General features: G+C 40.4%; 1 protein-coding gene across 9 annotated transcripts; it reads right to left on the minus strand.

The window, feature by feature from the left end:
* Positions 1–451: 451 nt before the first annotated feature.
* Positions 452–26832, minus strand: LOC131463706 (AP2-associated protein kinase 1-like). Of its 9 annotated transcripts, none has more exons than XM_058635599.1 (21): positions 25998–26832; positions 21638–21756; positions 20756–20864; positions 19636–19778; positions 19395–19516; positions 19093–19174; positions 18866–18998; positions 18645–18748; positions 17412–17491; positions 17171–17328; positions 16214–16392; positions 14901–15107; positions 14082–14269; positions 13607–13800; positions 13445–13513; positions 13001–13090; positions 10961–11065; positions 10635–10727; positions 9931–10098; positions 9493–9582; positions 452–3621 (listed from the first exon to the last, which is right to left on the minus strand). In XM_058635599.1, exons 1-21 carry the CDS (start codon positions 26155–26157, stop codon positions 2747–2749), a joined length of 3468 nt encoding a protein of 1155 aa, XP_058491582.1. In that variant the 5' UTR covers positions 26158–26832; the 3' UTR covers positions 452–2746. The 9 variants fall into 9 exon arrangements, with proteins under 9 accessions (XP_058491582.1, XP_058491586.1, XP_058491583.1 ...); XM_058635606.1 differs by lacking the exon at positions 452–3621 and adding an exon at positions 5040–8571 and having other exon boundaries at positions 25998–26831; XM_058635603.1 differs by lacking the exon at positions 14901–15107 and having other exon boundaries at positions 25998–26831.
* Between the last annotated feature and the right edge of the window lies 1 nt (position 26833).

The following is a 26833-nucleotide window of genomic DNA, read 5'->3' on the forward strand; positions in this document are numbered from 1 at the left end:
GCATGTGGTTAAATGCTATCCAATCACAGAAAACACATTGCCAGGTGTAAAGTAGTACACCCTGGTGAGGAATAGGCCATGAGCTGGAAGAGCCAGACCCTGAGAGTCCTGAGCCTCTTGCAGGTTTCTTCAGCTGGGGCACTGAGAGCTGTCCCCGACCCAATGTGAAGTCCTCTTAATGATCTCTGCAGTTGGCATTCTCTCATCAATGTGCAGCACACAGCCAGCAGGAGTATCTAATCTAAGACATGTATAATAGTGGAGCTGGGAATCAAACCCTCAACCCTCTGGTTGAAAGACGACTTGCTCCTCTACCATTGCCTCGATGTACTGTAGTTCCCTGACGCATTTGGAAAAGGGAAGGGTGAGCAGAGGAGTCCTACATATGTTCTGCAGTCTCACCATTAGATGTCACTAATTTGTACACAAATTAGTACACAAAACAGCACAATTTGATTTACATTCATTTATTTTTGTTTAATATGAATTACAACATGGTTTTCAAAGGCAGGCTGTGCAGCATAACAAGTGTTTTACGAGTGCTTTTTTTTCTCTTTCGTCCGACAGTATCACCAGCTGTCGAACTCTCCAAAGATCTGCAACACTAGTCATAACAAAGTCATTACAGCCATGTTACAATGAAAAGACATTCTTAGAGAGACACTGACTCTGTGTCAGTGACTATGTGCAACCTTCATGTATATAAAGGTAGGTGAGAAAAGAAAAAAAAAAGATTGTATATAACAGAAGAAGACATTAATTGAACTTTGGGTTGAGACGGGTCTGATCCCCTTTCTTTAAAAGTGCCTTGTTGGAAATCAAAACGTGTTCCATGATTTTACAAAGCAATAAAATATTTCTAAATGGTGATGAAATAAAATCAAACAGAATGACACCAGTCAGTCCCTATTCAAGATCTCACTTATAAGACATGACTATTATAATCCCTGTGGATGTGACTGCAGTCACCGTCCAGAGAGAATCATTTTCACTTTGGTTGCTTCTCAGTGTGAGTCACAGTCAGGGCTGGGTATCAAACTTCAATACTTCAGTTGCATCGACCTGGTATTGAACTTTTATCTGCTTCAACACAAAAATGTGCTGTTTTTGGTACCTCAGGTTTGCTGACAGAGCTCTTTCTCCAAAGGAGAAGAGGAAGACGGTGGTTCTACTGTAGGCGGTGAGAAGATTCAAGCTTCTTTTTGAGAATATTTTGGCAGGGGTTAGGGTTAGCAAAGCCAAAATGTCCTCACAAAGGAACTTTGGAATCCGATGAAGAAGAATGAGAATAGGATGAGACTGAGATGAGACAATGAGAAGAACTTTGAACTGTGGAGGGCAGCACCGCACCTTTTGTTGTACAGCCTGTCGGACACTATACGAAGAAGTTAGGCACATTTTCACATTCGCTCCATTTGCTCGAATTGAAAATGTTCAACTTTGGCGAAAACTTCGCTGCATACAATGACCCGAGAACCAATCACCAATCGCAGTACTTGTCCAGCTAGACTCAGTTGGTTCACAATGAGAAATACTTAATCAATACCCAGCCCTAGTCACAGGTGTTTGGACATTACAGAGATTTCACTGATGGAGATGCATTCACACAGTTGAACATTCAAAAAAAAAAAAGATGGTCCATATAAATACTGCAGACAGCAAAAAGGAAGTTGTACGTGGCCGTACACAAGTAAATGGAGCTGAATGCAAGTGCAATACGACAATGTAGATGCAGTTAGTTTGTTGTTTCAGAACACAAAAGGTGACGATGATTGACGATGTCTGACGTTGGAGGGAGGGAGTGTAAGGCTTCTGAGGTATCAGCTTGTAAAGAAAGGAGAATCTTTTACACTTATAGGACACGGGAAATACAATTATAAATGTTGTATGCCTAACATTTATACAAGGTTTATACTTTCCATGGAACAAACACCGATGTTTCTTTTTCATGACATAGGACAGGACAGTGATCACAAACATAATAACACAGCAAAAACATACAAACATTTTTGGATTGCAAACAAACAAAACATGTATATCAAAAAGAATTTGCAATGCATATGAATCAGTATCCAGCACACCTGCTTCATAACAAACTGTTGCACATGAAGCTATTAACCTTGAAGAAACAGTTTGATGAAAATGATAGATGACTGACTCACAGTAGTGCTCAGGGACTGCGTGTGTTTCACTCACCAGTCATGCTCTTTTGCGTCTTTTCCTCTTTCAAGCTTCTGTGAAGTTACAATCCCGTGGTTCACCCTGAATCTGTCCTTTCTGAGAAGCACCACAGAGGAGGACGGAGGTGTGACCACAGAATAAATTCACAGTAAAGCTCAAAAATGCAGGAAACAAAATTGCTTAAGACACATTTCCTCATTAATGTCATGTTTTTAGGCGCCGTTCCAGAAAGTAACTGAGGTAGCAGAGGACACAATCAAATGCTTGACCACCGTATTGTCTCTCTCTGTATATGTACGTACCAAAATGGATTCAAAACAATTCAAAAGGGAAAAGGACGTGACAGCAAAAAAGTGACCAGGAGTTTGGGAAGGATGTCACTCTACGTACGAGGAGTATTAAAGATGACCTTACACTATCAGATCTAACTGAAGCCAGTTGAGAATGAGATCCATGCAGGCTTTCAGTCCAGCTGCAGCGCTGGTGACAGCATGCAGTATTACCTGTTTTAATTTGCATAACTGAGCGACGCTGATACCCACTGCCCTGAACTCTGTGTGTGCATTCAGGGTTTCTCTTGTGGGGCTTTGAGGTGAAAGGGTGCAGAGACGAAAGGGTCTACAGCGCTCACTTCTGATGTCCATGAGTGAAGTGGTCCAACAGAGACTGATGTCATAGCGGGCTGCCTGCTCACGTTAGACACAACTTTGTGAGCTGCTACTGCTGCTGCTGCTGTTGCTGTTGCTAGCTGCTGGGGCACAGGTCCCTCAAAGTGTCGGGAATATTTGGCCAGGGCTTGAGGGCGGAATGGTTGAGCGGTTACTTGTCCCAACACACCTTGATCAGCAGTTCCAGCCTGAACTCCAGCTGCGTGCGGGTACGACTTCATGGGCTGAGCTGCTGAAGCCTCTTTTCTTTTTCCAAAGGGAGCCTGAGAGAATACGTCAAACTGCTGCGGTGCTGCTGGGAGGGGAGGACGAGGAAACGGAGCATTGGCGAACACATCGCTCGCGTCTTCTTGAACAATCTGAAAGGGAGCTTTAGAGAAGACGTCTGCTGCGACATCTGGGGCTTTCTCTGGCTCGGGTACATGATGATTCTGGGCAAAGGTGCTTGGCTGATGGAAGTCAGCAGACGGTTGTTGTGCTATTGCCAACGATGAGTGGACGGTTAATCCGGGTTCCTCTTCATCCTCAGAGTCCAGAAGCAAAGGTCTGGACCCACTGCAGTCATGAACTGCTACATCACTCTCAGTGGCTCCTTCCTCATCCTCCTGCTCTTCACTATGGTCCTCCTCCTCCTCATCATCATCATCATCCTCCTCCTCCTCATCACTGGAGTGTACACAGCTCTTGCTTGTTTCAGGATCTCCTTCTAGAGGCTCAGTCTCCTGTTCCTCCCCAAGCACAGAGTAGTCATTGCTCTCACCCTGCACCTCATCTGTAAAAGAAAGCAGAGACAGAGGATTACAAATCAAACGAAGACACAAACATTTTCACTAAATAAAGACATTTTTAAATCTGAGGTTCTACCGCCTGTTTATCACCAGGCCATCCGATCTGAGCGACCAGAGGATAATCTGTGAAAGCCTGATCAATGTGAACGACCCAACAGTGAAAAACCAGCACAAGACTCCAACAATACAAACACATTCTAGTCTGAACAGGTCACAGGAGACAGGACAAGACTACCAGCTCTACTACTCTACAACATCAAATAACCTTGTTTCCACAAATTGCATCCTCAACTCTCAAACAGTGCCGGGTGTTAGCGGGTTAAAGTTAGCTTTTAGTGAGGGCAGAGAGTGCTGAGGAGGTAAAAGGAAGCTCAGAGGGAGTCAGTGAGTCTGTGGAAACAAGGACAAAGAGCCATCATGGCAACATACTAGTGGTTAGAGACAGACAGGTGAGCAGAGACAGGTCAGTCTTACCTCAGCAGCGTTGACAGCAACTGCTAACTGGCAGCTCTTGGGAGGATGTTAGTTGCAGCCATTACAGGAAAACATCAGTATTGCTTTACGGTTTTCCCTTATTAGTCATGTGGTTTTGCATGTCCATGGCCTGTTCCCAATATTTTTGACTTTTCCACTAATTATGGAAGGCTGACTACCAGTTACCACTTCCTTAATAATTAAAACAAAAAACCTTCAGTTTATCTAGTCTCTCCTTTTTCCAGAAGACGTGAATAATAATGTGTGAACACACAACATTCACTATGAGCGAGTAAGTGAGGGAATCAAAAAAATCCTTTAAATCTCAGAAGAAAATAGAGCACTGACAAGACAAATGTCTCAACACTTGTTCTAAAGACTATAAACATACTGTTTACTACTTTAATTTAACAAGATATTCATTATCAAAATTATTATTAAATACTGAGCAGACAAAGCATGACTTGATTCTGTAAAGTAGCGGTCAGCAACTGGTGGTCCGTGGACCAAAACTGGCCCCGCCAGCATAAATATTTGGCCCAGCAGATGATTTCAAAATTCGATTTTAATTTAAATGGCCACTTTGAAGGTGCCATGCTTGTCTCATGGCATTTTGTCTGGCTTGCTAACAATGTTTTGCTAAATTCTCAATTTAAAAAAGCTGTGAAAATGAAAATGCACATTTATTATTAAAAGTATGGAAAGGGAAATATAGTATAGGAAATATAATTATATGTTTTCAATTCTGACTAAAGCAGTTTAATAGCTGAAAATTCAGGCAAATTCAGTAGTTGAAAGAAATGATTTAGATATGCTTTGGCCCAATAGAACAATAAAAATGTAAATATCTACAGTGTCAATGAACCCAAGCTTCTTAGAGAAACTAGAGTAAAAATAAAACAAAATAACGTGACCCAAGGAGTCTTAATTCACATTCACACAAATAAGTTTTATTCAGTGCCTCTCTTTTTCAGCCCAAATTCATAAAAATAAAAGAACACACTTGATTATGATCCCACTTTGACATCTGCTGCCACTCCAACTCACACATTAGGATATAATTTAAGTCGCATTATTATGCCTGTCAACCACTTCAGCCTAACTAGCACAGGAAGTTCACGAGTTTCACACGGCAACACAAGGAAAACTCTACGGCCAAGGCAAGATTTATACAGGATACAGCGCTGTAGTGTCTGATATGGACATGAAGCATGACTGTGGGTTTGCATAGATTAGCAACACAAATGTAAATGCAGAGAAACTGAACATTAGATGGAGAGAAATAGAAAAAAGGTGGTTCTATTCACCTACGCCAGTTATTTCATTATTGTTAATATATGCGATTAACCTTTACAGTGTTGACATACTTATATATACACCAATAACAATGTTGGCACGTCAGGGGGAAATATAGTGTCCTCACTTTGTATGTACATATATATACTGTGTATATGGTGATATGGATCTTAAAGCTGCAGTGCGTGACTTTTAAATAGACACAAATGCCTGTCATACGCTACACACTCTCTCCATGTCTCTTAGTATAGCGTGCGTTTAGATCGTATTCTCGCCCTGCATACAGGAAGTGATTTGTTTAATGTCAAAACGGAACAGCAACATTTCAGTAGTCAAGCGAGATGAGTGCAAACGGTTGGAATATTATTTTGAATGTGGGATTAAAAGTTCACTTTGTACTGTCATTACATGCTTGTATGCTGCCATCTCTTGACTATCATTACATTATAGTTAAAAGCTGTTGGCGCTTCCTCCTGTGGTCTTTGATTTCAGGGAGTTTATTTCCTGCTACACAGTCCCGCAGCACTGTTAATAAAGTAACAATTGTCTTAAATTGTTGATAAAGTAATGAAAACTCTGATATGTGTGGTGTATTAGAGAAGCAGCAAAATTATGGGTCAGAAAAAGTGACATCCCTAAAGAAAGGTACACAAAAAGTTTCAGAAGTTAATTCTACTGCTCAAAAACTTAGCCAACCTGGGTCACTGCAGTCACGTCAGTTAAGTCTGATAGTTTTGCTTGAAAGAGCCTGTTATGCACTGTTAACAACAGCAAAAGTTATGCACTGCAGCTTTAAAAGGAAACAAAATGATGATATTAAGTATATAATACAACACCAGTGATCACAGGTACTTATAGAAGCCAAATAAGCATCTTACATAATCAGGTGCTCCAGAAATATCAGGAAGCAAAGTCCTTCATCAGCTCTGTTCAACTATGTTTGATAAATTCAGTGTTTGTTTCAGGTACTGATGACCTTTAAAACAAAAGCACGAGCTGAAGTGTTGGAGAATGAAGACAGAACACATGGTCAACATCATTGCACTCTTAAATGCAGCTTCATACACAAATATTCGTTGTTTTTTTTTTTATCTCTATCTCCTTATAAATTTATACAGATATTATAAGGATCCCAGTTCATACATACACTCTAAAGCACTATCACTAATAGTCACATGTACTCATATGATGATCGATGAAATGCTTTCCATTTGTTACACTACAAAAAAAATTCTACTTTTACATTTTTCACATGAGCAAAATTAGAAAATAAAATGTGTGATTTTATTTACATGAAGGATTTTTTCTTTCTTTTTAGAAGTAAAGAAGAAGAAAATGTCATACTGGCCAAATTAACTCCAGGTGTGTGGTAAGAATTGAGAGAGAGAGGCTATGAAAGACAGAGAGGATGTCGGTGATGGAGGGAGTTTGACAGCACCTACACAAACAATAATATAAAACCTTAGTAACGACTGTCGGTCATCTACTGTTTAAAATATGCTCATCTTCACTGATCCTGGGAGCAAAGCAACACAAACATTTTACAGTCAACCTTTCCATTAGCTTTGGCATGGAATAATGTAGTTCCCTTTTATTTCTGTTGTGCTAGTCGTGACAACAGGTCAAAATATATGATGATGATGTCATTAAAAAACTACAAAGATATCATTAATCGTCTTAAAGGTAAATAACGCTGATGATGAAAGAATCCTGATTATTCAACCACGTAAATACTGACCTCACCAGAATCAGGATTCACATTATGTACTGTAGGTTTTGGAGAAATAATACCCTGTTTAACATTCAGATGTGATGATATACAGTGATGGTGAAGCTTATGTAGCTTAATACATACATTAAGTTGGCTTAGATACAAACTCTAGCCGTTATTGAGTCTGAGTATTTGTGAAAAGAACATATTTGAGTTTCTGCTTGCAAGGTGCCGTTCACATGCGGAAGATGCCAGAAAGTGTTATTAACAGAGTTTCACGAAGTTGCGATTCTGTCATGTCACTAAGCAACCGACATCTGGGAGCTGATGAAATGCTGCAGCTTCACTGAATAAATTAACAAATTCACCTGGCACCACTTTTCTCTCACCCCAGATTTGCTGTTTGATACAAGTGTGAGGAGAAAAAGAGAACAAAACTCGACATTCTATCCCTAATACTGCTGTGCAAATTTTTTTGCGTGGCAAGTTTGCATACGAATCAATGCACAGGCAGAGTTATACGCGCAGTTAGCAGGGTCGGGTGGTGCGAATGACATGCGTCATTCACGCAAGTTAAAAAAAATTTAACTTAGGTGAAATCCTCACCTCATACAATCATTCTCCGACTAATGTCACCCCCATGACACGACGTCATGTTCACGTCTGGCAGCCAGCCAGACTCAGTTTGTTCACAATGGAGGAAAAACATCTCTCATCTCTGCGTGTTCACACCCGGAGCTCAAATGACACAGCAAAACCTCTCACTGAATTTGAAAACGTTGAGATATTATCAGTGCAACCGAAAGTAAATGCATTGCAAGGGATGTACATCTGGTTTGTCCACATGTCAGACAAGCATTTCCATTGAAAATAATGTGTGTGCGCAATAGACACTGCATGTGAACATCCCCCAATTTTACAGTATTGTCCGAAGCCGTTTTTTTTCCACCCGACTCAAATGAACATGCCTACAGGTGGCTTGTTTGGCCCAGTACATGAGCCGTGATCACGTATTGTTACCAGGGTTGTGTGGAATATTAATGAAAGTATGAGGAAAGTATGAGGAGAACCATTGTGCAGCCAGGACAGAAGCAGATGATATGCTCAGGCGTTAATGGAAATGTTTTTTTATGGCCAGCGGAGATAAATGAAACCAGCTTATCAGGCAACTAGAGATGAGAGTTGAGGCCAAGGAGGCACATAAAGAGAAGGATTTCACTGAAGTGATCTATGCTGGCATCTGTGTTTCACTTCATAAGGTGCTACATTAAGTGTCTCTGCCTACTCATCTCTATCCCCTACCCTCCCTATCCCTTTGTTAGGATTGCACACTGCCCCTTTGACCTCTCCCACCCCCTCTAGAGGTCGATGAGCTGATCCACCAGCAGAAGGGAGCGGGCCAAGTTGGGGATGCTGGACTCTGAACTGCCACTGTTGCTGCGCGAGTGACCACCTGAAACATGCCAGAAACAGAGAGAGAGAGAAAGAAAGAGATGGACATGGAAGAGTCGAGGGAGATTGTGAAAGACAAGCAAAACAATAAGTAATGTTAACAGAGGTTTAATAAAGAAATTAAAAAGCAAGGATTGGTGGAGGATGAGGGGGGAAAAGATGGCAGAGTGGAGAGGTGCATGATCAGGGGCAGAGAGGGAGAGAGAGAAACAGGCAGAGAGTGAGCTGGGATTATTTTATACAGCTGCATCATCACAGGAGGGGAGTAGGGGAATGCCACTGTAACATGAGGAGAATTTTGTCATAAGCTACAAAGAGCCAAACACCTGCAGCAATGTGGAGAAGCACCGGCAGTGTAACATTAGGAACAAAGAAAATAATGAAGAAAATGTAAGAGCTTGATGGCCTGAAAAAAGTCCATTCAAATCTTCTGAAACTGAATTTGGGACTGAGGCAATTTCACATGGAAACAGATCTTTCCCCAATATGATTTTCTTTCTGTTCATAAAAAGGACTCCTAAAGCCCAGAATGACTCATACACTGTAGTATAAATGCCAGGCCTGTATGTGGCACGGTGCTGCCACAAAAATACAAGATGTGGAGCATGCGCATAAAGCTTGCGTGCTGTGTAGGAAGAACAGGAAGAAGAAGACGAGTGCAGCGAATGCAAGAGCAGGAGCAAGACAGGCGAGGCTATGACATCATTCTCCCAAAGTTGCGTATTGATTGTACACACGATAATACAAGAGGTGGCATTTTGGGTATTTTTTTACTCAAGGACCTGTTTTAGGGCTCTCAAAACACCGGTTCTGTGTGGACAAAAAGCCGATACGATAAAAAAGTAATTCATCTTTGTTGCTTATGTTGCTGGGCTTCAGTAGGTGTGAGTGCTCATCTCGGGGCGGGTTTTGTTACCCTTACCTTGATTTGAGTTTTTGGAGATGAGCACAGGAATAGGATCAAACTCGTCGTCATTGCCCCTCTCCCCACACGACATGAGGAAAGCAGAGTCTGCGGTGAAGGAAGAGGATGTGAAGGAATAATGGAGGGAGGGGGGAAAGAAGTTAACTCAGCCAGAGAAAACAGCCAAAAAGAAAGGAGGATGCAAGTAGATTAAAAATAGATGGAGCAAGGGCAGTCACGGAATTTAAAAGCCATGCATATTCAGTGGTTTCTTCGGTCAAGGGCCCAGGGTTTGTTGAAGCTGATATTTAATGTATCTATTGTATTTCACTTTCTGTATGTTTTTGTTTACTCACCTCCTGTTTCGAATATGAGCTGGTGTCTGCAATGGTTTTATGGGCGAAAACCCCCAATAGTTAAGGCTGGATGAGGAGTGCTATGAGGGGGAGTTCTTACCGGAAGCTGACTGAGCAGGTGGCAGCTCCTCCAGACACGGTCCAGAGGTGGAGGCAAGAGGAGCAGAGGAGCAGGAGGAGGGGAGAGCAGAGACAGACTGGTTTCCATGAGGAGAAGTGTGAGATAACAGATCGCAACCCAGCAGAGAGTCCTCCCCAGTGAGAGAGTCTGAGACAGCATGACAGGATGATGCAAAGCCAGAAGGACAAGGGGTCAGAGTAAAAATAAGACTGTTAGCTGAAGAAGCACAGACTTTTTTTTTAGTAAGACACTTCACAATTATATAGCTGAAAGCATAGGATCATCAGTATCAAAAGAAAGCCTTGGTGCAAATAATAAATATATGCTGAAATGTCAAGGGCAATTGCTACAAGTGCCAAAAGCCTACATGTTTTTAAAGCTGCTATTGATCCCTACAGAAGAATATAAACTTTAGGTGGAATCTGGACCAAGAGTAGCAGTGGCAATGACAAATATTGCTGCATTACCACGTTTACACCCCCAAAACCACACATTACTGTGCTACACAAGAGCAACTGTGAAAAAATTATCTGTTGTTGTAGTGTTTTTCCAGGACAGCAGCAGAGGTTTCAAAGTTGTCAACAACTCCTGGACAACAACTCGACCAAAACTGGAGACAATTATTTTTTGGTGAAAATGCTGTACATGTTAACATTTCTAATTGTGTGGTCCAGGATGCTAACCTGGTATAGTGGTAGGGATGAGCTCAGGTTGGGTTGAATGTCGCTGGGCCTGAGGGGCTTCCAAACCAGGAATTAGTGAATCCACACATACGTCTGTACATGGATTTAACATGTGGAAAAAAAAAAACATGAATGCAAAGAAATCATTAGTAATGAGAAAGTAGATGCCTCAGCAGGGATTCAATGAAAAAATCTCCTATACTCCTTCCCCCCGTGGGTCTTTCTAATGACCATCTGAGTGAAAGAGGGGGAGGAAGGCAAGAAGACACATACAGAGCAGACATTTTTTTTTAAAGCATGGCAGGGGACAAGAATAGAGCCAATACCATTGGTGGAGCTCTCAGCACAGTTATTGAAGGGGCCAGCCAGGGTTAAGAGGTCGGGGAGCAGCAGAGAAGTTTCGGGGGATTTTAGTCCCTCGATCAGCTTCTCTGTGAGTCAGCCAGAAAGAGAAGATGGACAGATGGAAAAAGAGAGAGAAAAAGAAAAGGCAACCAGAGAGGATTTAGCAGAGAAATGAAAGCTATAAATGACAATTGACAAAATAAATGGGAATTGTTCGGCTGTAGTACTAATTGTAGTATTGTAGACATCAAGTTGTCCACAACTAGGCTTATATTTTGTGGACAAAACAAGTTTAGGAAAGCAAAAAAAAGTAATTTGGGGTGTAATAAAATATTGATACACTAAAATATAGCAATAATCATGAAATTGATTCTTTGAAGCAGTGTATTAATATGTAAATAATCTTGAAAGTGGTTCTGTGTTGGTTTTGAGCCTCCATCTACCATCCATTTGGTTCTACCTTGGTTAAAAATGGTTATACATATAATATAGTGATTTTATTAAAATAGACTATTTTGGGGAGGAAAAAAAGAGCAATATATTATCTTGCTTTCGGTATCACAGTATATTACTGCAATACATATTATCCTTACCCTTGTATCAGGGCATGTATTCTATCACCACATTCATGCAGATAAAAAAACCTTCAAAGTAATGAGTGCATGACGAAAATCGTATCAACATTTCAAAGCAAACCAATGTTTACAAGGTTTAAAAATCAAGCAGCTTGCAGGTTTAATGAGGCCACAAAATGTGTGATAAAAAAACTGCCTCAGATATTAGTGCAAACACCTCACACACATGCTTCAAGATGTGTTAGCAGCGTGAAACCACTTTACCAATATGTAATCCCACCCTCCCCTGCCTTCCCCCTTTCTTCTCCCATGTGACCCAGTCTTTGGAGAGGTGGCCCCGCCACAATATAAATTCCAAACAAATGCTGAAGACACATTTACCAAATTACAAACGTCAATAGCTAACATTAAAATGTAAAATAAAGACGAAGACTGTCCTCCTGCACTGTACTCTGGCAACATGTCTCTGTCAACTTCATTAGCTTGATTTTACACTACATGTAAAAAATCGTTTGTCCCAGGGAAGATTTAAGACTTTAAATTGGTGCATTCAATTACTGCTTTGGTATTAGTAAAAGTGAGGCCATGCATGTGAAACGCCAAATGACCGACTTTTCACTGTAGCTCATACTTACAGGAAACTGCTATGGGGTAAAATGAAGTGCAGGACTGAGACAAGGAATGTGTTGATTCAAAAAATGGCACAGCAGATGTGACCTTTTGTTCCCTTCACTATAGGAAAGAGGTCAACACTGAATGAAAAGCTTTTTACAAAACCCAAATGTCACAAGAACAGTTCTGAAAAACCCAGTTATCAAACTTTATTCTCTTTCTGCAGGCTTCTGTACATTCTACCTGAATGAGTGACATACACACAGTCAAAAACAGCTTAGGCTGTGCAGAAAAGATTAACCCCACCCAGGTTATGTAACAGCTTCAACATTTTCATCCTGTCAGTTCAGGCCTTAAACAGCAACCACACGACAAGTTGACACAGTGGAGAAGCGCAACCTTCCGTATAAAAGAGCTAAAGGCTAAACTGAGGAGAACATAAAAGGCTCTGCCATAATTTTAACAAAATAGCGTGCTAAACTTTCTCTCAGTCTTGGTTTTACTGGCAAGCTGGGTCATTTAGCTGTAATGTAATCCAATTAACAAAGGAGAATTTATCCTTTACGTTGCCAGGCAACAGCAAAAGCACAGATCTGCAACTTAGCTGTGGGTATGGTCTCTATTCATGGAAGCTGACAAGGAGCCACTGTGAGGCTTGCTTGCTATGTCAACAAGATAGATCTGCGTACAAATCATAAACGAACCTCTGGGATGTGTGATAGCCACCTCAATAAATAATAATAAAAAAGACCCAGAAACCATAGGAAAATATTTGTCTGACAGACTCAAATGAAATGGCTGGAATTGTTATGTAGTCACAGTCAAGAATATTACCTGTAGTGTCAGACAGTGAGAGGGTATTAAAAGGATCCGGGACAGTCAGCAACACTGAACCTGTGCTCATGATGTCTGCAGATCTTTCAGCTTAACAATGCACAGTGAATAAAAGGTGGGAAAGAACAAACAAAGCAATGTAAGAACAAAAGATGGAAAAGAGTGGTTTGGACTTTGGTATAGAGAGGCTGACTTTTACTTTCTCAAGCCGACAGCAACACACGCAGAGTTGAAAGGATATTATCAATCCAAGGGCCCTGGTATTAACATCCGTCCACAGTCTGTACGTTCACATGACATGAGAGAACAAAAACTGCGCTATATGCAGTTTGTGATTTACAGGATGAAGGTTAATACCAGGTCTGAACAAGGTGAAAGAGAAACCTCTTGGTATGTGTAGTATGTAAAAAGAAATTAAGCACCATACTGAGGAGAACATTTTACCTGGAAAAGCATTGAGCCCTCGAATTAGATTTTCACTGGAGCCTGTGATCTTCTCCCCTGGCGCAGCAGCTGTTCATAAACAAACAGTAAAGTAGTGATTCTTTTTTTCTTGTTCACACAACTATGTGCCAATGTATCAGATAAATTTCAAGTTGAACTTACTCTCAGCCAACTTTGCAAAGTCTTTGTTAAGCAGCTCCTCTGCCGTTAGCTTGGAGAAGTTATCATCACCAAAGGGATTCCAGCTGGACTGTGTGATGGGTGCGGCGACGACAGATGGGGCTTCACCGTCACCTGGATGATACACACTCTGCTGGGATGAGCAGGGGGAGCCAGAGGGAGTCGTGCTGGCGGATCTGAAGTGCACAAAGATGCATACATGAGCACAGTGACAATTGATCATATGTGCTGAGACTGTGGGCTCCTACAGATGTATGCAAATAAAAGTAAGTGGGGTTAATTAAAGACTGAATACAGTGATTCTTCCTCAGCAGGATTCTCTGGGATAAGAGAGTCATTTATCTTCCTTTGGGGGTTCTTTCATATGAATGGGTTGCCTATTGGCCCTCTGAGCCCACTTGGTGCTATGAAAGGACAGTTCATAAACAGACCACTGAAGGGGGTTGATTCTGCTCACTTGGACTTGTTGAGGCTGGCCTCAGCTGCGGCTGCCTGAAGGAGCTGAGTGGATTTGCTGACTGGGACCCCAAACACGGCACTGTGTGTGACATCACTCAGGATGCGTCTGTGGCCACTCTTGGGGGCCATCTTTGGCGACGAGGGCGGTGTCAAAGAGCCAACTTTGTGAATACCTCTGCCTGCCGTCTGCGATGACAAGATTAGAGATCAGTGAAAATTGATGAAACAGATATAACATATGCATGGCTATGTTCAGACTGCAGGGAAGTATGATTGTTTTTCTTTGATTTGAATCACCTTTTAAACCACCTCTCAATGGTTTTGCTGTCCAAACAGAAAACACTATGTGGATAACATTTGGATATCTATATAAAAAAAAGATTTCTGGCAGTCTGAACAAAGCCTGAGAAAAAACTAATTGAACCCCAAAATAAAAGACCCAGCAAGATCAACTGGAAAAGAAAAATCAGGAGAGGATGTTTTACTGAATACCTCCAAAAACACCAATCCGATTAAACAGTTAAGGAAATGTTAAGAAATAATTCACATGATAGAGATTGGCCAGAAACAAAGAAACAGATGTCATGATTTGAGATCCAAAGATTGACAGAAAAGGATCAGAGTGCAAAAGCAAAATAACAGTTTAAATCATAGCTATGGAACAATGCAAGGGATGCATCTAAAGCTACGTAGCATCAGCAACACCCACACTTACACCTGCTCAGAAAAGAAGTATTAATTTGGACGTCATTCGTTACAGACAAGCTAATAATCAGCCCCGACTCAAAGAGCAGCAGGAGTAGGATGTTACCACAACCTCTGGGTCATCAGCAGGACCAGTTACTTCAGACTCAGGGATGGGTGTGAGATGAAGAGCGGCTGTTTCATGGACTAAATGCTGCTGCTGGTATTGCAGGGTAAGAACCGGAGGAACAGGTTTAGCTTTGGACTGGAGCAGGGCAGAAGCCTGAGACCCTGTTTGTTGTTGCATCGGTTGGTGATGGAGGCTCTGTACCAGGTGATGCTATATAAGAATACCAAACAACCATTCAAGTTCAAAACATTGGTCCAGTCTAAATTATTTTGTACCATAACAATTACAGCACAATTGACCTTAACAAACCCTGAAAATAAAAAGGAAGGAAAAACCAACAGAAATAAAGAGAGAGAATCAGATGCAGAAAGGTGAGGTGATAAAATGAGCAACGCATGACCCAAAACACACTGCAGTGTGTAGAATTTAACAGATGTAAGACTTGCACTGAAAACAAAATATAAAGAAACAGCATTGTCAAACATATGCACAGAAAATGTTTGAGTGAGACCAGAGCTTATTATACTAGCTTAATATCTGTGTTTGTGTTATTGAATGGACAGATATTTTGTGTTAAAACAAGCTTTTATGAACAGATTAATAAATCCACATAAGGTCTGCACTGCTACTTATCATAGATATGTTACAGTACAGTGTCCCCATGCAACACAAGACCTTTTTCTTTTGTAAATGGTCAATTACATGTGACCCGAAATGTCAACTAGTTTGTAATAAAATAGTTTTGTTGGGAGCAGTAACTAGAGTGCAGACACTTTGTTTAATAATGTATCTGATCCAACCCTGCGCCTGGTGTTTAGTTAGTTTGAATACAGTATATGTGCCTTTGAACACTTACTATTTCAATTTCTATGAATAGAAAAACATCTTTTCCACAGATGAGCTTTGAACATTCATCTATCCATTGTTAATTACTTGCAATAACTGGTGCCAAGGCTAAAAACGCACCCTGGACAGGTCGCCAGTCCATCGCAGGGCCATCACTTAAGAGACAAACAACTATTCACGCTCACATTCATACCTACAGGCAATTATGTCTAGTTAACCTCTGCATGTTTTTGGACTGTGGAGAAACCACAGAACTTGGAGAAGGCCCCACATACACTGGAAGAACATGCAAACTCCATGCAGAAAGGCCCTTGGTCTAACTGCCTTGTCAACCTGGGTCTTTTTGCTGCAAGGCAAAATCACTATGCTGCCGTGTGGCCCAAGCTTTGAACATTACATTTGGTTTGAAAGTACAGAGTTGAACCCATACAGAAACTGTGCCTTCATTCTTGTTTTGCTTGGATTCCTACCTGCTGGTTATTTAATGGACTTAAGAAGGCTTGTTGTTGCTTCATAAGGAGCTGGTGATGCTGTGGTGTAGCCTGTGGCTGCATGTTGGTTGTCTGTGGTGCAACCTGTGTGGCAGGGGCCTGTTGAGCAGGTTGTACAGCAGCAGCAGCAGCTGGAGGTGGGACACCAATACCAACACCTGGATAAAAGGAAGGAAAAAACAGTGAGTTTATGTGTTCATGTGTTTAAATAACAGTCGCGAACAATCATGTTAACATCAAGCTGTGATGTGACATACTGTAAAAGTTTGTGTGTTCTGTTAAACCATTGGTTCTCTATTGTTTTCTGTCATGCCCCCCCAGAAGACAGAAATGTTTTCACGCCTGAATTGAAATACTATTGAGAACCTGATCATTTTTATTTATTTATCTGTATAAACCACTGTATGAGTTGTCCTGCCCTGCCTCTCACCCCCCCCCCCCCCCCCCCCGACACCTCACCGCGCCCGTCCCACTATTTGAGAAGTACTGTGTTAAACAGACTGAAAAGGTTTTCAGGCTATTTTCCACTATCATGCAAGTGTAACAAGCAAAAGCACAAAAACCATATGCATTTACTTTACAAAAAATCATCTATGTATTAGTCTTCACTATTTTTTTTTGGTGTTTAAGCACCAGGAAATGAGTAAGTCAGGTCTGTTAATAACTGTGACATCAGGCTGTTATGTATTCTGCATATGTAGCCAGGTCAAAGTGATCCTTCAAAGTGACAGCTCATAAAAACAAATTAAAAGCCTTTAAAAATGGCCTAATAAACCACTGGGAATACATGTCAAATGTGGTCCATTCTGTCCAACACAGCATGCCCTCCTGAATTTATTATAGACAATATTATTACCACGGTAACTGTTTCAATAAGTGCAAGCAACAGTGGTCTTAACACTGACACATGGAGCTATGAAAGAGCTATACCTATACCTGCGGGAACTGCAGCAGCCATACTGGGTCTCTTGCGTGGAGTGAGCGCTGGCTGGATGGGTAGAATTCCTGATATGGGCTGGGGCTGAGCCTGGCCAGCTTTAGGCCGCTGTCGAGGTGCAATTGAGGTTGCTGTGGTGGGAATGGGGTCTGTAAGCCTGGTGGAAGAAAAAGCAAAATCTAATGAGAAAAGATTAATGATGATGTCTTGAAATGGTTAAGACCCAAAAGCTTTGCTCACCTTGCTTTGGTTTGACTCTTTTTGGCCACTGCCTCACTGGCTCTGATGGGCTCAGGAAGCTTAGCAGGAATAGGCAAATTCTAAAACAGTGAGAAGATTCCAGTTTATCAAAAACAATCAAATAGTTATAACCCTCATGGCAACATCTTGAGATTCACTAAAAGACTCAAGGATGGATATGCAGATTCCCTGTTTGGACTTGAATAAATGTTGTTTGTGCTGACTGAGTAAAAGTAATGAGCCAAGGGCTGATGCAGTATTTATTAATTTATTTCTCATACCACTGCAATAAAACACCATGAACTTTTAGATAGATTTTTTGATGCAGTTTATGTAAGCAACACATGTCCCTAAAGTGGACATGTGTTGCTTACATAAACTGCATCAAAAAAATCTATCTATCTAATTCAGTGTACGTGATGTGAAATATACTGAAAATAAAAATTCCAGCATGTGACAGAACCCCACCCCAAATATTCTCCATCAGCTGTTCTAGCTACATAATACATAGCACATGTCAGATTCCAGTTTTTTTTTTGCACATCCATGTCTCACCATGAAAATATCTAAACTGTTTAGAATGCAGCTAGTGTTTTCAGTGCATCTTTTGATTTTCAGGCCACAATGAAGGTCAAACTGTTCTATAGGAACAATATAGTACAGGAATATTCCAAACATAGTGAGTTTATTTTTGCTTTTTTTCACACATGCATTAAGACGCAACACAAGCACAACCATAAAAGAGCACAGTTTTTCACATGTTTTTATATACACTGCAACAGCTGTTATACCTGGAGTGAACAGCCTGTCTGCTAAGTCAACAGCTAAGTTAGAATTGTTATTTTTAACCCTAAAAATAGATTACTAATGAATAATTATTACTAAAAAGCAGGAAAAGCCATAAAAGAACAAGCATTTACTGAGGATGATCCACTATGACTGTGGTAGGTGCAACAGGACAGTGACATAACTGTGACAGCCTGAGCACATTCACTTGCATTTTGTTCATACCACAATATGCCACCACCACCACTGTCTTATTATAGACAAGCATTATGTGTATTTTTTTTTTTTTTTTTTCCATCATGGGCACCAAACATGGATAAGTTTCTCCACACCTTGTCTGTTGTCCTGACTACATCGCTAACAAGTGACATCATTCTGAATGACTCACCTGTATTAAATATAACCTCTACAGTATCTACTCAATCATCTGGTTTTGTGTTGACTTACGTGTATATTTGTGACTGGACAATCTCGTCGGGCCAGTTTAAAAGCAAAGTAGGATGCTTGGTAGATGTCTGGTCTCTTATCTGGGTCAGGTTCCAGCATGTATCCTGAGAAGATGGCAAACAAAAACCATTTATTTTAAAACAAACAACTGACGTAACGAACAGGATACACATGTGGTTAAGTAGGACACCAAGTATAATCTAGTGAACAAGATAACTCACTAATGAGACAGTGCATTTCCTGGGTGTAACGGGAATTGTCTGGGATAGTGAAGCTGCCATCACAGATAGCCACTTGACTCTCCCCAAAAGGAAGTGTAAAGTAGCACAGTTTATAGAGTAGACAACCCATGGCCTATATAGACGAGAAAAACATCACCCATTATTATCATAGTCAATTATTTGATTATATAAACATGCACTGTGGTAACAAACACAACTGTTCTCACCCAAATGTCTGCTTTTGTAGTGATGACCGTTCCATCATAGAGGTTGACCATCTCTGGAGCGCGATATGACAGTGTAGTGTACCTGGTGTTAAGAGAACACAGGTAAGTTTCTGAACTTAAAGGTCCAGTATGTAAAATATGGGGAAATTATATCCATTTGGCAAAATTGGAATAAAAAATAAATATACTGATGTTGTTTTTGAAAGCTACCATAGGTTCTCCTATCATGGAGGGGAAGGTGAGGTGAATCATATTGTACCCGTAAATTAGGGAGTAGACAGAGGGTGAAAATAAGAACTCACTTCTTGATTTCCTCCTCCACGACTGGGACTCCCTCTGTCTGAGGGTTTTGGAAGCGGTTGGTGGCACTTCCAAAGTCACAGAGCACGTAGTGTCCCTGGTCGTGCAAAAGAATATTTTCTACCTGCATGAGAAAAGCATTAGACCCATGAGAACTGGAAGCACATCATGGTGAAACTAATTATTTCAGTTACCTAACTTTATCATAGACATATGCATGTTGGGGAAATGGATTAGACTTACCTTGAGATCTCGATGGATAATGGGAGTTTTGCACTGGTGGAGACGAGCGACTGCCTCACATGTGTCACAAAAGATCTGTAACACCTCAGGTTCGGTGAAGCCTGTCTGTAACCGCTGATTCATCAAGTTAACCACCTGACCACCTACATAAAATACATCGGTCAACAAATACACGATTAAAGGTTTCAGAACAAACATTCAGGGACAGCTCAAAATTACTTTTTTGCAACTGCTTTTTACTGCTATCACAATCTTGAGTATCTACAGGCACTGGTGTCAGTCTGATACAGTGATTATGTATAGTAATATGAATTAGGGACGGGCATTTCTAGAATGCTAAAAATGCTATTTGAATATGGTATTATTCATAGAATATTCTAAATTCCAGCACATGAGTTTGTGAAAGCAATGGTTCACAGCATGTGGAGCTAAATAAAGGACACAAAGCCCTGGTAAATTTCATCACTTCTGCAGGATCTCTGGTGTGATAAGCTTAGAAGAGCAGCTTCAAGGTGCATTCAAAAAACCTCTTAAATTTCATCACTTCTGCAAACATACATTAAGTCCACTTACTAAATGTTTGCTGCTGCTGCAACCTTGTGATAATAGTTGCACCACAAATTAGATCATCACTAGAGTTAAAGACTTGGTTTTTTATAGATGCAATCATTGATGAAACATTTGTTTAGTATCTTTTTAATAGCTTGCAAATAGTCACAGCAACTGATTTTCTTAATCAAGCAAATTATCGAAATGCTCATCCCCATCCCTACGACAAAGCTGTTAACAATTTTGTTATTATAATGGATACAAATATGTAACTTAAAAAATACTTTCTTGTTTAGATGTTACTTTTCCTTTTTCATGTAGCTTTTCAAAACCCAACTCGACTCTTTTGAGGCTACAATACCTACTGTACAGTAATGTTAATATTTAAACTCCTTATGAATAACAACACTCCAGTTATGTATTGAGTGACACAGGAGTTATATCAAACCACAACAGTTATCAGATTAATGTTTACTGTTGAACAGAACAGAGCGGGTGCTGTGAGAAGCCGTGGGTAATTAGATCTCTGAGTTCAACAGACACAGAGACATGTGGGGGTGGGCAAATTTACCTCGACAGAAATCCATCAAGATTAGGACTTCCCACACATCGCCAGCTCCAACTGCAGTTATGCTGGAGTCCAGGAAACCAACTATGTTTTTGTTGCCTGTTAGGTCCCTCTGTGTAAACAAACACAAAAAGACCAAAAATGACACACACTTGAGAAACAGCTTTCATTGCTTAGACTGTCTGAAAACATTTGGCTTGATAAATTACAAAACAATTAAGCATTTTAACTATTCAGGCATTTTTTTTTATTAATGTAGAGATTCAAATGTTGTGCCAAAAGTGAGGAAGTCATGATGATAATCATCTAGTAATAGCCAGGCCACCCAAGGTGTGGTTACAGGAACTAAGTACTTTAACTTTCAGTGAGGACTGTGAAGTTAGAAAATTAGTGAGCAGAGGAATTTAGATTGCAGACTTCCAACCCTAAAGCTTCATTCTGGTGTCAGATGGGTCAAGTAGTTTTTCTTGAACCTTCAGGCATTCAGAGTAGGGATGCAGATGTATATCTACATCTACTGTGACATGAGTACGCAAAGTATTATGTTAATTTCAGTACAAAAAGGAATAAATGACCACTGCAATTTGCGGCACAGGGAAAAACATATCAGTATCGACACAAGCACTCACATACATCAGCATATCCGCAAAAAGTCCAATAACGTGCAACCCTAATTCCCCGTTTGTCCTATTCAAATGAAAGATTAGTTAGCTAATATTTGTGTTTGGTAAGTTGTGTTTAAATGTCGTTTTGTCTAATGTCATTACTGTTTCACCCATTTCAACACTAATGCACACTAAGAAAGTCTGCTCTTAAAAGAATACTATCTTGTGTTAAAAAGAGTAGTTTGCTGCACTCAGCAGGAATTTAATGGACTCCACTCACCATAATCTGTATCTCGAGTTTGCAGATCTGCAGATCGTGTTCATTGTTGACATACATCCTTTTGAGTGCACATTGTAGGCCTTGATGAGTCCGCACCAAAAAAACTATGGCGAAACCTCCTGCAAATGAAAAAGGAGACAGAGTGGGGGGGGGGGGGGAATGAACACAAACATTTCAATAGTCCTTAATCATAGCTAAATAATAACTACAGAGCCATCCAAAATTTATATCATATTTGAGCCATACAGTGATAGTATTACACTGATACATTTTCACTGATGTCACTGTGTTCTTGGTATTTCACTCTGTTTCTAGGAAACAAAGTTAGTAGAGTTCTTAGCCACAACATATGAGAATGTATCTTATCTGAAAGAGTGTGCAAGCCAACTGTCCCTCAGCTGTGACACTCAGATATCTCATGAGCAGCTGAGGCTGACTGATGGACTAGTGGCCTGTGTTATAACAGTTGTGATAAAGAAAGAAAGTAAAGTTTATATGCAGTGCAGAGCTGAATGAGAAACTGAACTGGTAAGAGGAGCTCGCAACAGCACCATATGAGTCAGCAGCAATGAGCAGTAGAATGAAAGATGTAGACAAAAAGTGATACAGGATATAGGAAGTGAGATAATTCATCATCTCACCTTTGAAAAAACACAAGATCTTAATGGCCACACATAGCAAATGAAAACATCACACAATTATACAAACTACCACAGTACCCGTTAAATATGTGCCTGTTTTTTGTGTATTTTTGTGTTTGTGATTAACAGATGAATGGATTATCTGATGGTGCTGCGCAGTGCATGTGTATGTTGGGGGCAGTTTTAGTGGTATATGTATCACATTTCTACCGATATCTCGTTCACTTTTTATCTTAACAACATCAAAGTCAGTGCCTCACACACTGGTGCCCTTTGTAAGTTAACTGTTAAGTATGAAGCCCGTCAAGTGAACAGTTGTTATTCATCATCTGATTAACAGGCAGACAGACATTTAAAGCTAGATGAATACATTAAAAGTGCATCATTATTAAAACTAGAGGAGGCTATTTCTGAAGCTATTGCTGCCTTCTGCCTGAGCTGAACCCTGTCTAGTGTACTGCATTGAATTAGTATGAATGAGAATTGAAGTTTCTAACTGAATGTTTAGAAATAATGTTTTGAAAGAAGTTTAAAAATTAGTGTCAAATTAGGTATTGCAAGTAAGAAAAAGATCTAAAATCTGAATACATCTTTTAAGGCTGTCGTAGTAATTGCAAAAATGAAACTATCATACCCCGTGTTAAAAGTGATTCTGGCAGAAACAAAAATATCTAACATCTGTTAAGCCATTTTTGTTTTGGTAGAAAATCATGTATGATGAGATGATGTTTGAATGAAGTTTCTGCGTCAAAGTATGGTGCTCTGTCAGTGACAGGGTGAAACTGGTTCACTGTGGATAATAAATGACATCTCAATTCCATTGATGTCATGTGCTATAAATTTAGTCACTGGAAATTTCACAATGAAGAACTAAAATCTGCAGCACAGCACTTCAGCCATCGACGTGACACTGGCTGAGTAATTAGTGTTATTAAGACAAAGAAGCAGCCTGATTAAGAAAAGGGTGTGTGTCGTCCAGCTCAGTACAAACACTGTTGCCTGTGAGGAATGAGATGGATTAGCAGCCCTCCCAGTGTTTTACAATCTCAGCAGACAGAGCGACCAAACAACTAAGTCCAGCTACAAATAGCTGCTGACCCCTGACGTAACTCAGGATTACACCACTCTTGCCTATGCATTCATTCACACTTAAGTAAATGCAAACATGCACCTTTAGGCACTGTCTTACTCCCGACTACTACACTGTTTACAAACATGTTTTCTGAAATATAACATGACCCTGCAACGACAGCATGGATGACAAAGTTATAGGTCAAATATTTTGCATCAAAAACAGAATGGTATTGTTTTACAGAAAAGGGAATGGAGCTCCATGTTATTTTTTGTCTACAGTAAATGCAGTGACTGGGATCTCATTCTCTGGTACAAAGCAGCATATAACATGAGTCTCCTGAGCAGGGCTGATGTTACCAACAGTAACTCAATATGTACAAAAGAATACACATAATGTTGACAGTAAAGGGAGAAAGTTGTGTCCTGGAAAGGGCTAAGATGTAAATCACACACTTAAACACAAATGTCTCAAATAAAAACAAAAAAAATGATATGATCTTCAGGCCAAACTTCAAGTAGGCTCCAAAGGGCAGTAAAGTATATCTCTCTGAATGCTGTTGTCTGTATAGCATAAAAAGTTCAACACAAGGTCCTCAAAAGGAGTAAACATTGGGGATAAAATTCAAAATGGAACAGCAAACTAGCAACTAAAAGCTCAGAGTACAACCAAAACCATCTGAGTAAATAGGCCTGGTCACTGGGGAGAATCATGTAGCATTCAATAGACCAACCACTGGAACAGGAGAAACTTTCCCCACCTAGCATTTTGTAAAAGATTTACAATCTTGGGGAATTTATTTATTGGTGCTGCCCTTGCAAAAGTCCTGTTTGAGGAATAGAGCCTCTCTGTAGTCAACATCTGCATCAAGGCCAACATTTTTTCCCCGCGAACTGATAAGAAAACTACAATTCTTTCAAAGTGACATTTCCGGGCAGGGGTTAGGTATCTACTCCATTCATAAGGCCACGGTGCGACCAAACAGATGGCGGTCATCTATAGTACTGATGAATTAATCAGTCTTCATTCATCTATTTTTTAGTAACAGGTGCTCTTAGCTAGCAGAGTGTGGAAGACTCTCATTGCAAAGATAAATGACCCTGGGGAAACTATTGCCCCTTTCATGAATCCTGATTAATCCTGCTCTGGTCAAGACTGTCTTTAAAGTTGAAGCAAACCTCCAACAAATCTGTCCATACCATTGAACTAGCGTATTTGTCTTCCCTGGCACTGACCTAACCAATATGCAATGAGGAAAAGTTGCTACCTTGTATCATTGCAAGGCCACAGGCTGTAGATCCTGATAAATGTTTCCACCTTGTAGCAAACAACAAACTGTTCGCTGAAGCATCTCGCAGGATTTGTCACTCCCTCAGTAAATATCAAGACAGATGACTCAGCTTTGGAAGTGGTCCTTTACAACACAGTAGAAAATACAACATTGTCTTCCTCCTGTCAGCCCTGAGGTAAACAGAGAGGACAATTGCAAACGACCAACAGCTTAAAAAACACTCACTCACCGAAATTTATATCAGCAAGTTTAATATACCCCCTTCTACACACACACACACACACACAGAAGCAGCCACACAAAACCACAAATGAGAGTCTGTCTTGGGGAAAGCAAATTGGCAAGACAAAAAGCATATTTTTTGGGGAAAATATCTAATTGCAATTTGGCTTACCATATAATAATTTTTAAGTCAAGCTCTAGTTTAGTATTCACTGTTATACATTCAAAACATAATGGAGCATTACTGTACGAGACATTCACTTTTAAAAACGGAATGCATGAATAAGTATTTTAAAGATCTTTTAAAGTAGAACAAAGAACAATCAAATACAGAACAATTCACCTGAAACCTTTACGTTTTGCAAAATGTGATTTAAAATTTGAAATAATTAGTTGTTCAGGCCAGATATAGACTAATGTTGCCTTATGTTATGTTTAAGAACAGTACTTCTATCTTACCAAACTGGTTGTAGTTATAAGTTAGTAACAGTTGACTAAAACAACAACTGTTCAACATGTTTCACAGGTCACATGTCCAGGAGTGCTTTTATCCAAAAAGAGCAATATCTACCTCAATGATTGTATCATGGGTAAGTATTTACTTGAAAATGGCAATTGTAAAGGTGAGGATAATAACAAAATTCAGAAATAAGGAATGTTTCCTGGGTTGGGCCAGGACTCTCATTTCTAAGCAAAATAACTTAATACCCCTGTCATAGAAGTTTAGCTTTAGGTGCTGTCTGTCTGGCTGTTAGCAGGTTTACTCAGAATCTACTGAACCAAATTCAATGTAACATACTTTATTATTAAGTAATGAGGCATGGCTTAAAGAAGACCTGGCAAAAAAGTGGAAATACTTAGATCTGCCCTAGCTTGTCAAAATGAATGAGAATCTTATGGCCTCGAGGATATAAAGATCACTCTTTCTCATTAAATACCTGTCATGAAAAATACTTTGTGCTATAACGTTGTTACTCTAACAACGGGCCTTTGTTAAGCAGTCCACCCATTCAACTTAAGTTACTTGATTTCCCATCCTCACAACAATGTGGTAGAATACCTAATGGAGATATAATTGGGAGTATTTTGTGTAACACGTGTGTAATAAACGCAACAGAAAGCCGCTTAGTTCACCTTCTGCGATAATTTCCTCGATGGTCACTTGATATCTTCCAATGGTGAAGACACGTCCGATAAAGCTACCCCCGCCGCCGGAACCAGAGCCTCCTCCACCGGCTCCAGAACCAGGCCCGGAGCTCACCAACTCACGACGAGAATCAAAAAATTTCTTCATTTCCTCCAGATGTTGTCCACGAGACAGCCAAGTCAAAAAGTGTCGCCTAAAAAACAGTCACTGTGGATGTATCCACAGACCGTGTTCACTCCAGTGTTGGCGTTAGCAGTTATTCAATAATTGAATGGGCGCAGCTAGCTAGCTCCAAGCTAATGTAAGCTAACTAGCCGGACTTCAAAATAGACCAAACACTGTACGACTGCTGTACGACGCTCCTTGGTTAGCTCATGCTTTTGACAGGAGGCGAAGTGAAATGTTGTTGGAAAAATTACCAAACACAAGCCGGTGTGTGCGACAGTCACCGCTTTCCACTGTGAGGCGACCACAACGTTGTCTGGCGAAATTAGCCAGGAAAAAAAACACTTGTTAGCCGGTAGCTCACTGGGTCAGCTAGCTGAGCTGAGTAGCTAGGTGCGGTGACAGCTGTCAGTTGATAGGCTGTCAGCCAGGTAGGTCTGAGTAAGCTTATAGCGCATCTCCACTGTTATCATGCGCCAGAAGAGCCACGTAATTCAGCGCCCTGGCTGTAGTTCAACGACCTCCGCTGCGTTTTAGCATCCAGCAGACTGTAACAACACGACTGGGCAACTCACTTAAAGAGAGCTAACGTAGCTACAAATAGTGTAGGTACGGCTCCTCTCGGAGACACCGCATTGACTCCTAATCATACGTCAAC

Source organism: Solea solea, chromosome 8 (assembly GCF_958295425.1).
Source record: "Solea solea chromosome 8, fSolSol10.1, whole genome shotgun sequence".
Lineage (NCBI taxonomy): Eukaryota > Metazoa > Chordata > Actinopteri > Pleuronectiformes > Soleidae > Solea > Solea solea.

Coding starts and splice junctions, on each gene's coding strand:
- LOC131463706 (XM_058635599.1), bottom strand. CDS start 26,157: ATGAAGAAATTTTTTGATTCTCGTCGTGAGTTGGTGAGCTCCGGGCCT. Junction 21,757..25,997: donor CGAGGAAATTATCGCAGAAG/GTGAACTAAGCG, acceptor TTTCATTTGCAG/GAGGTTTCGCCATAGTTTTT. Junction 15,108..16,213: donor GTCCATTAAATAACCAGCAG/GTAGGAATCCAA, acceptor ATTCTTATATAG/CATCACCTGGTACAGAGCCT.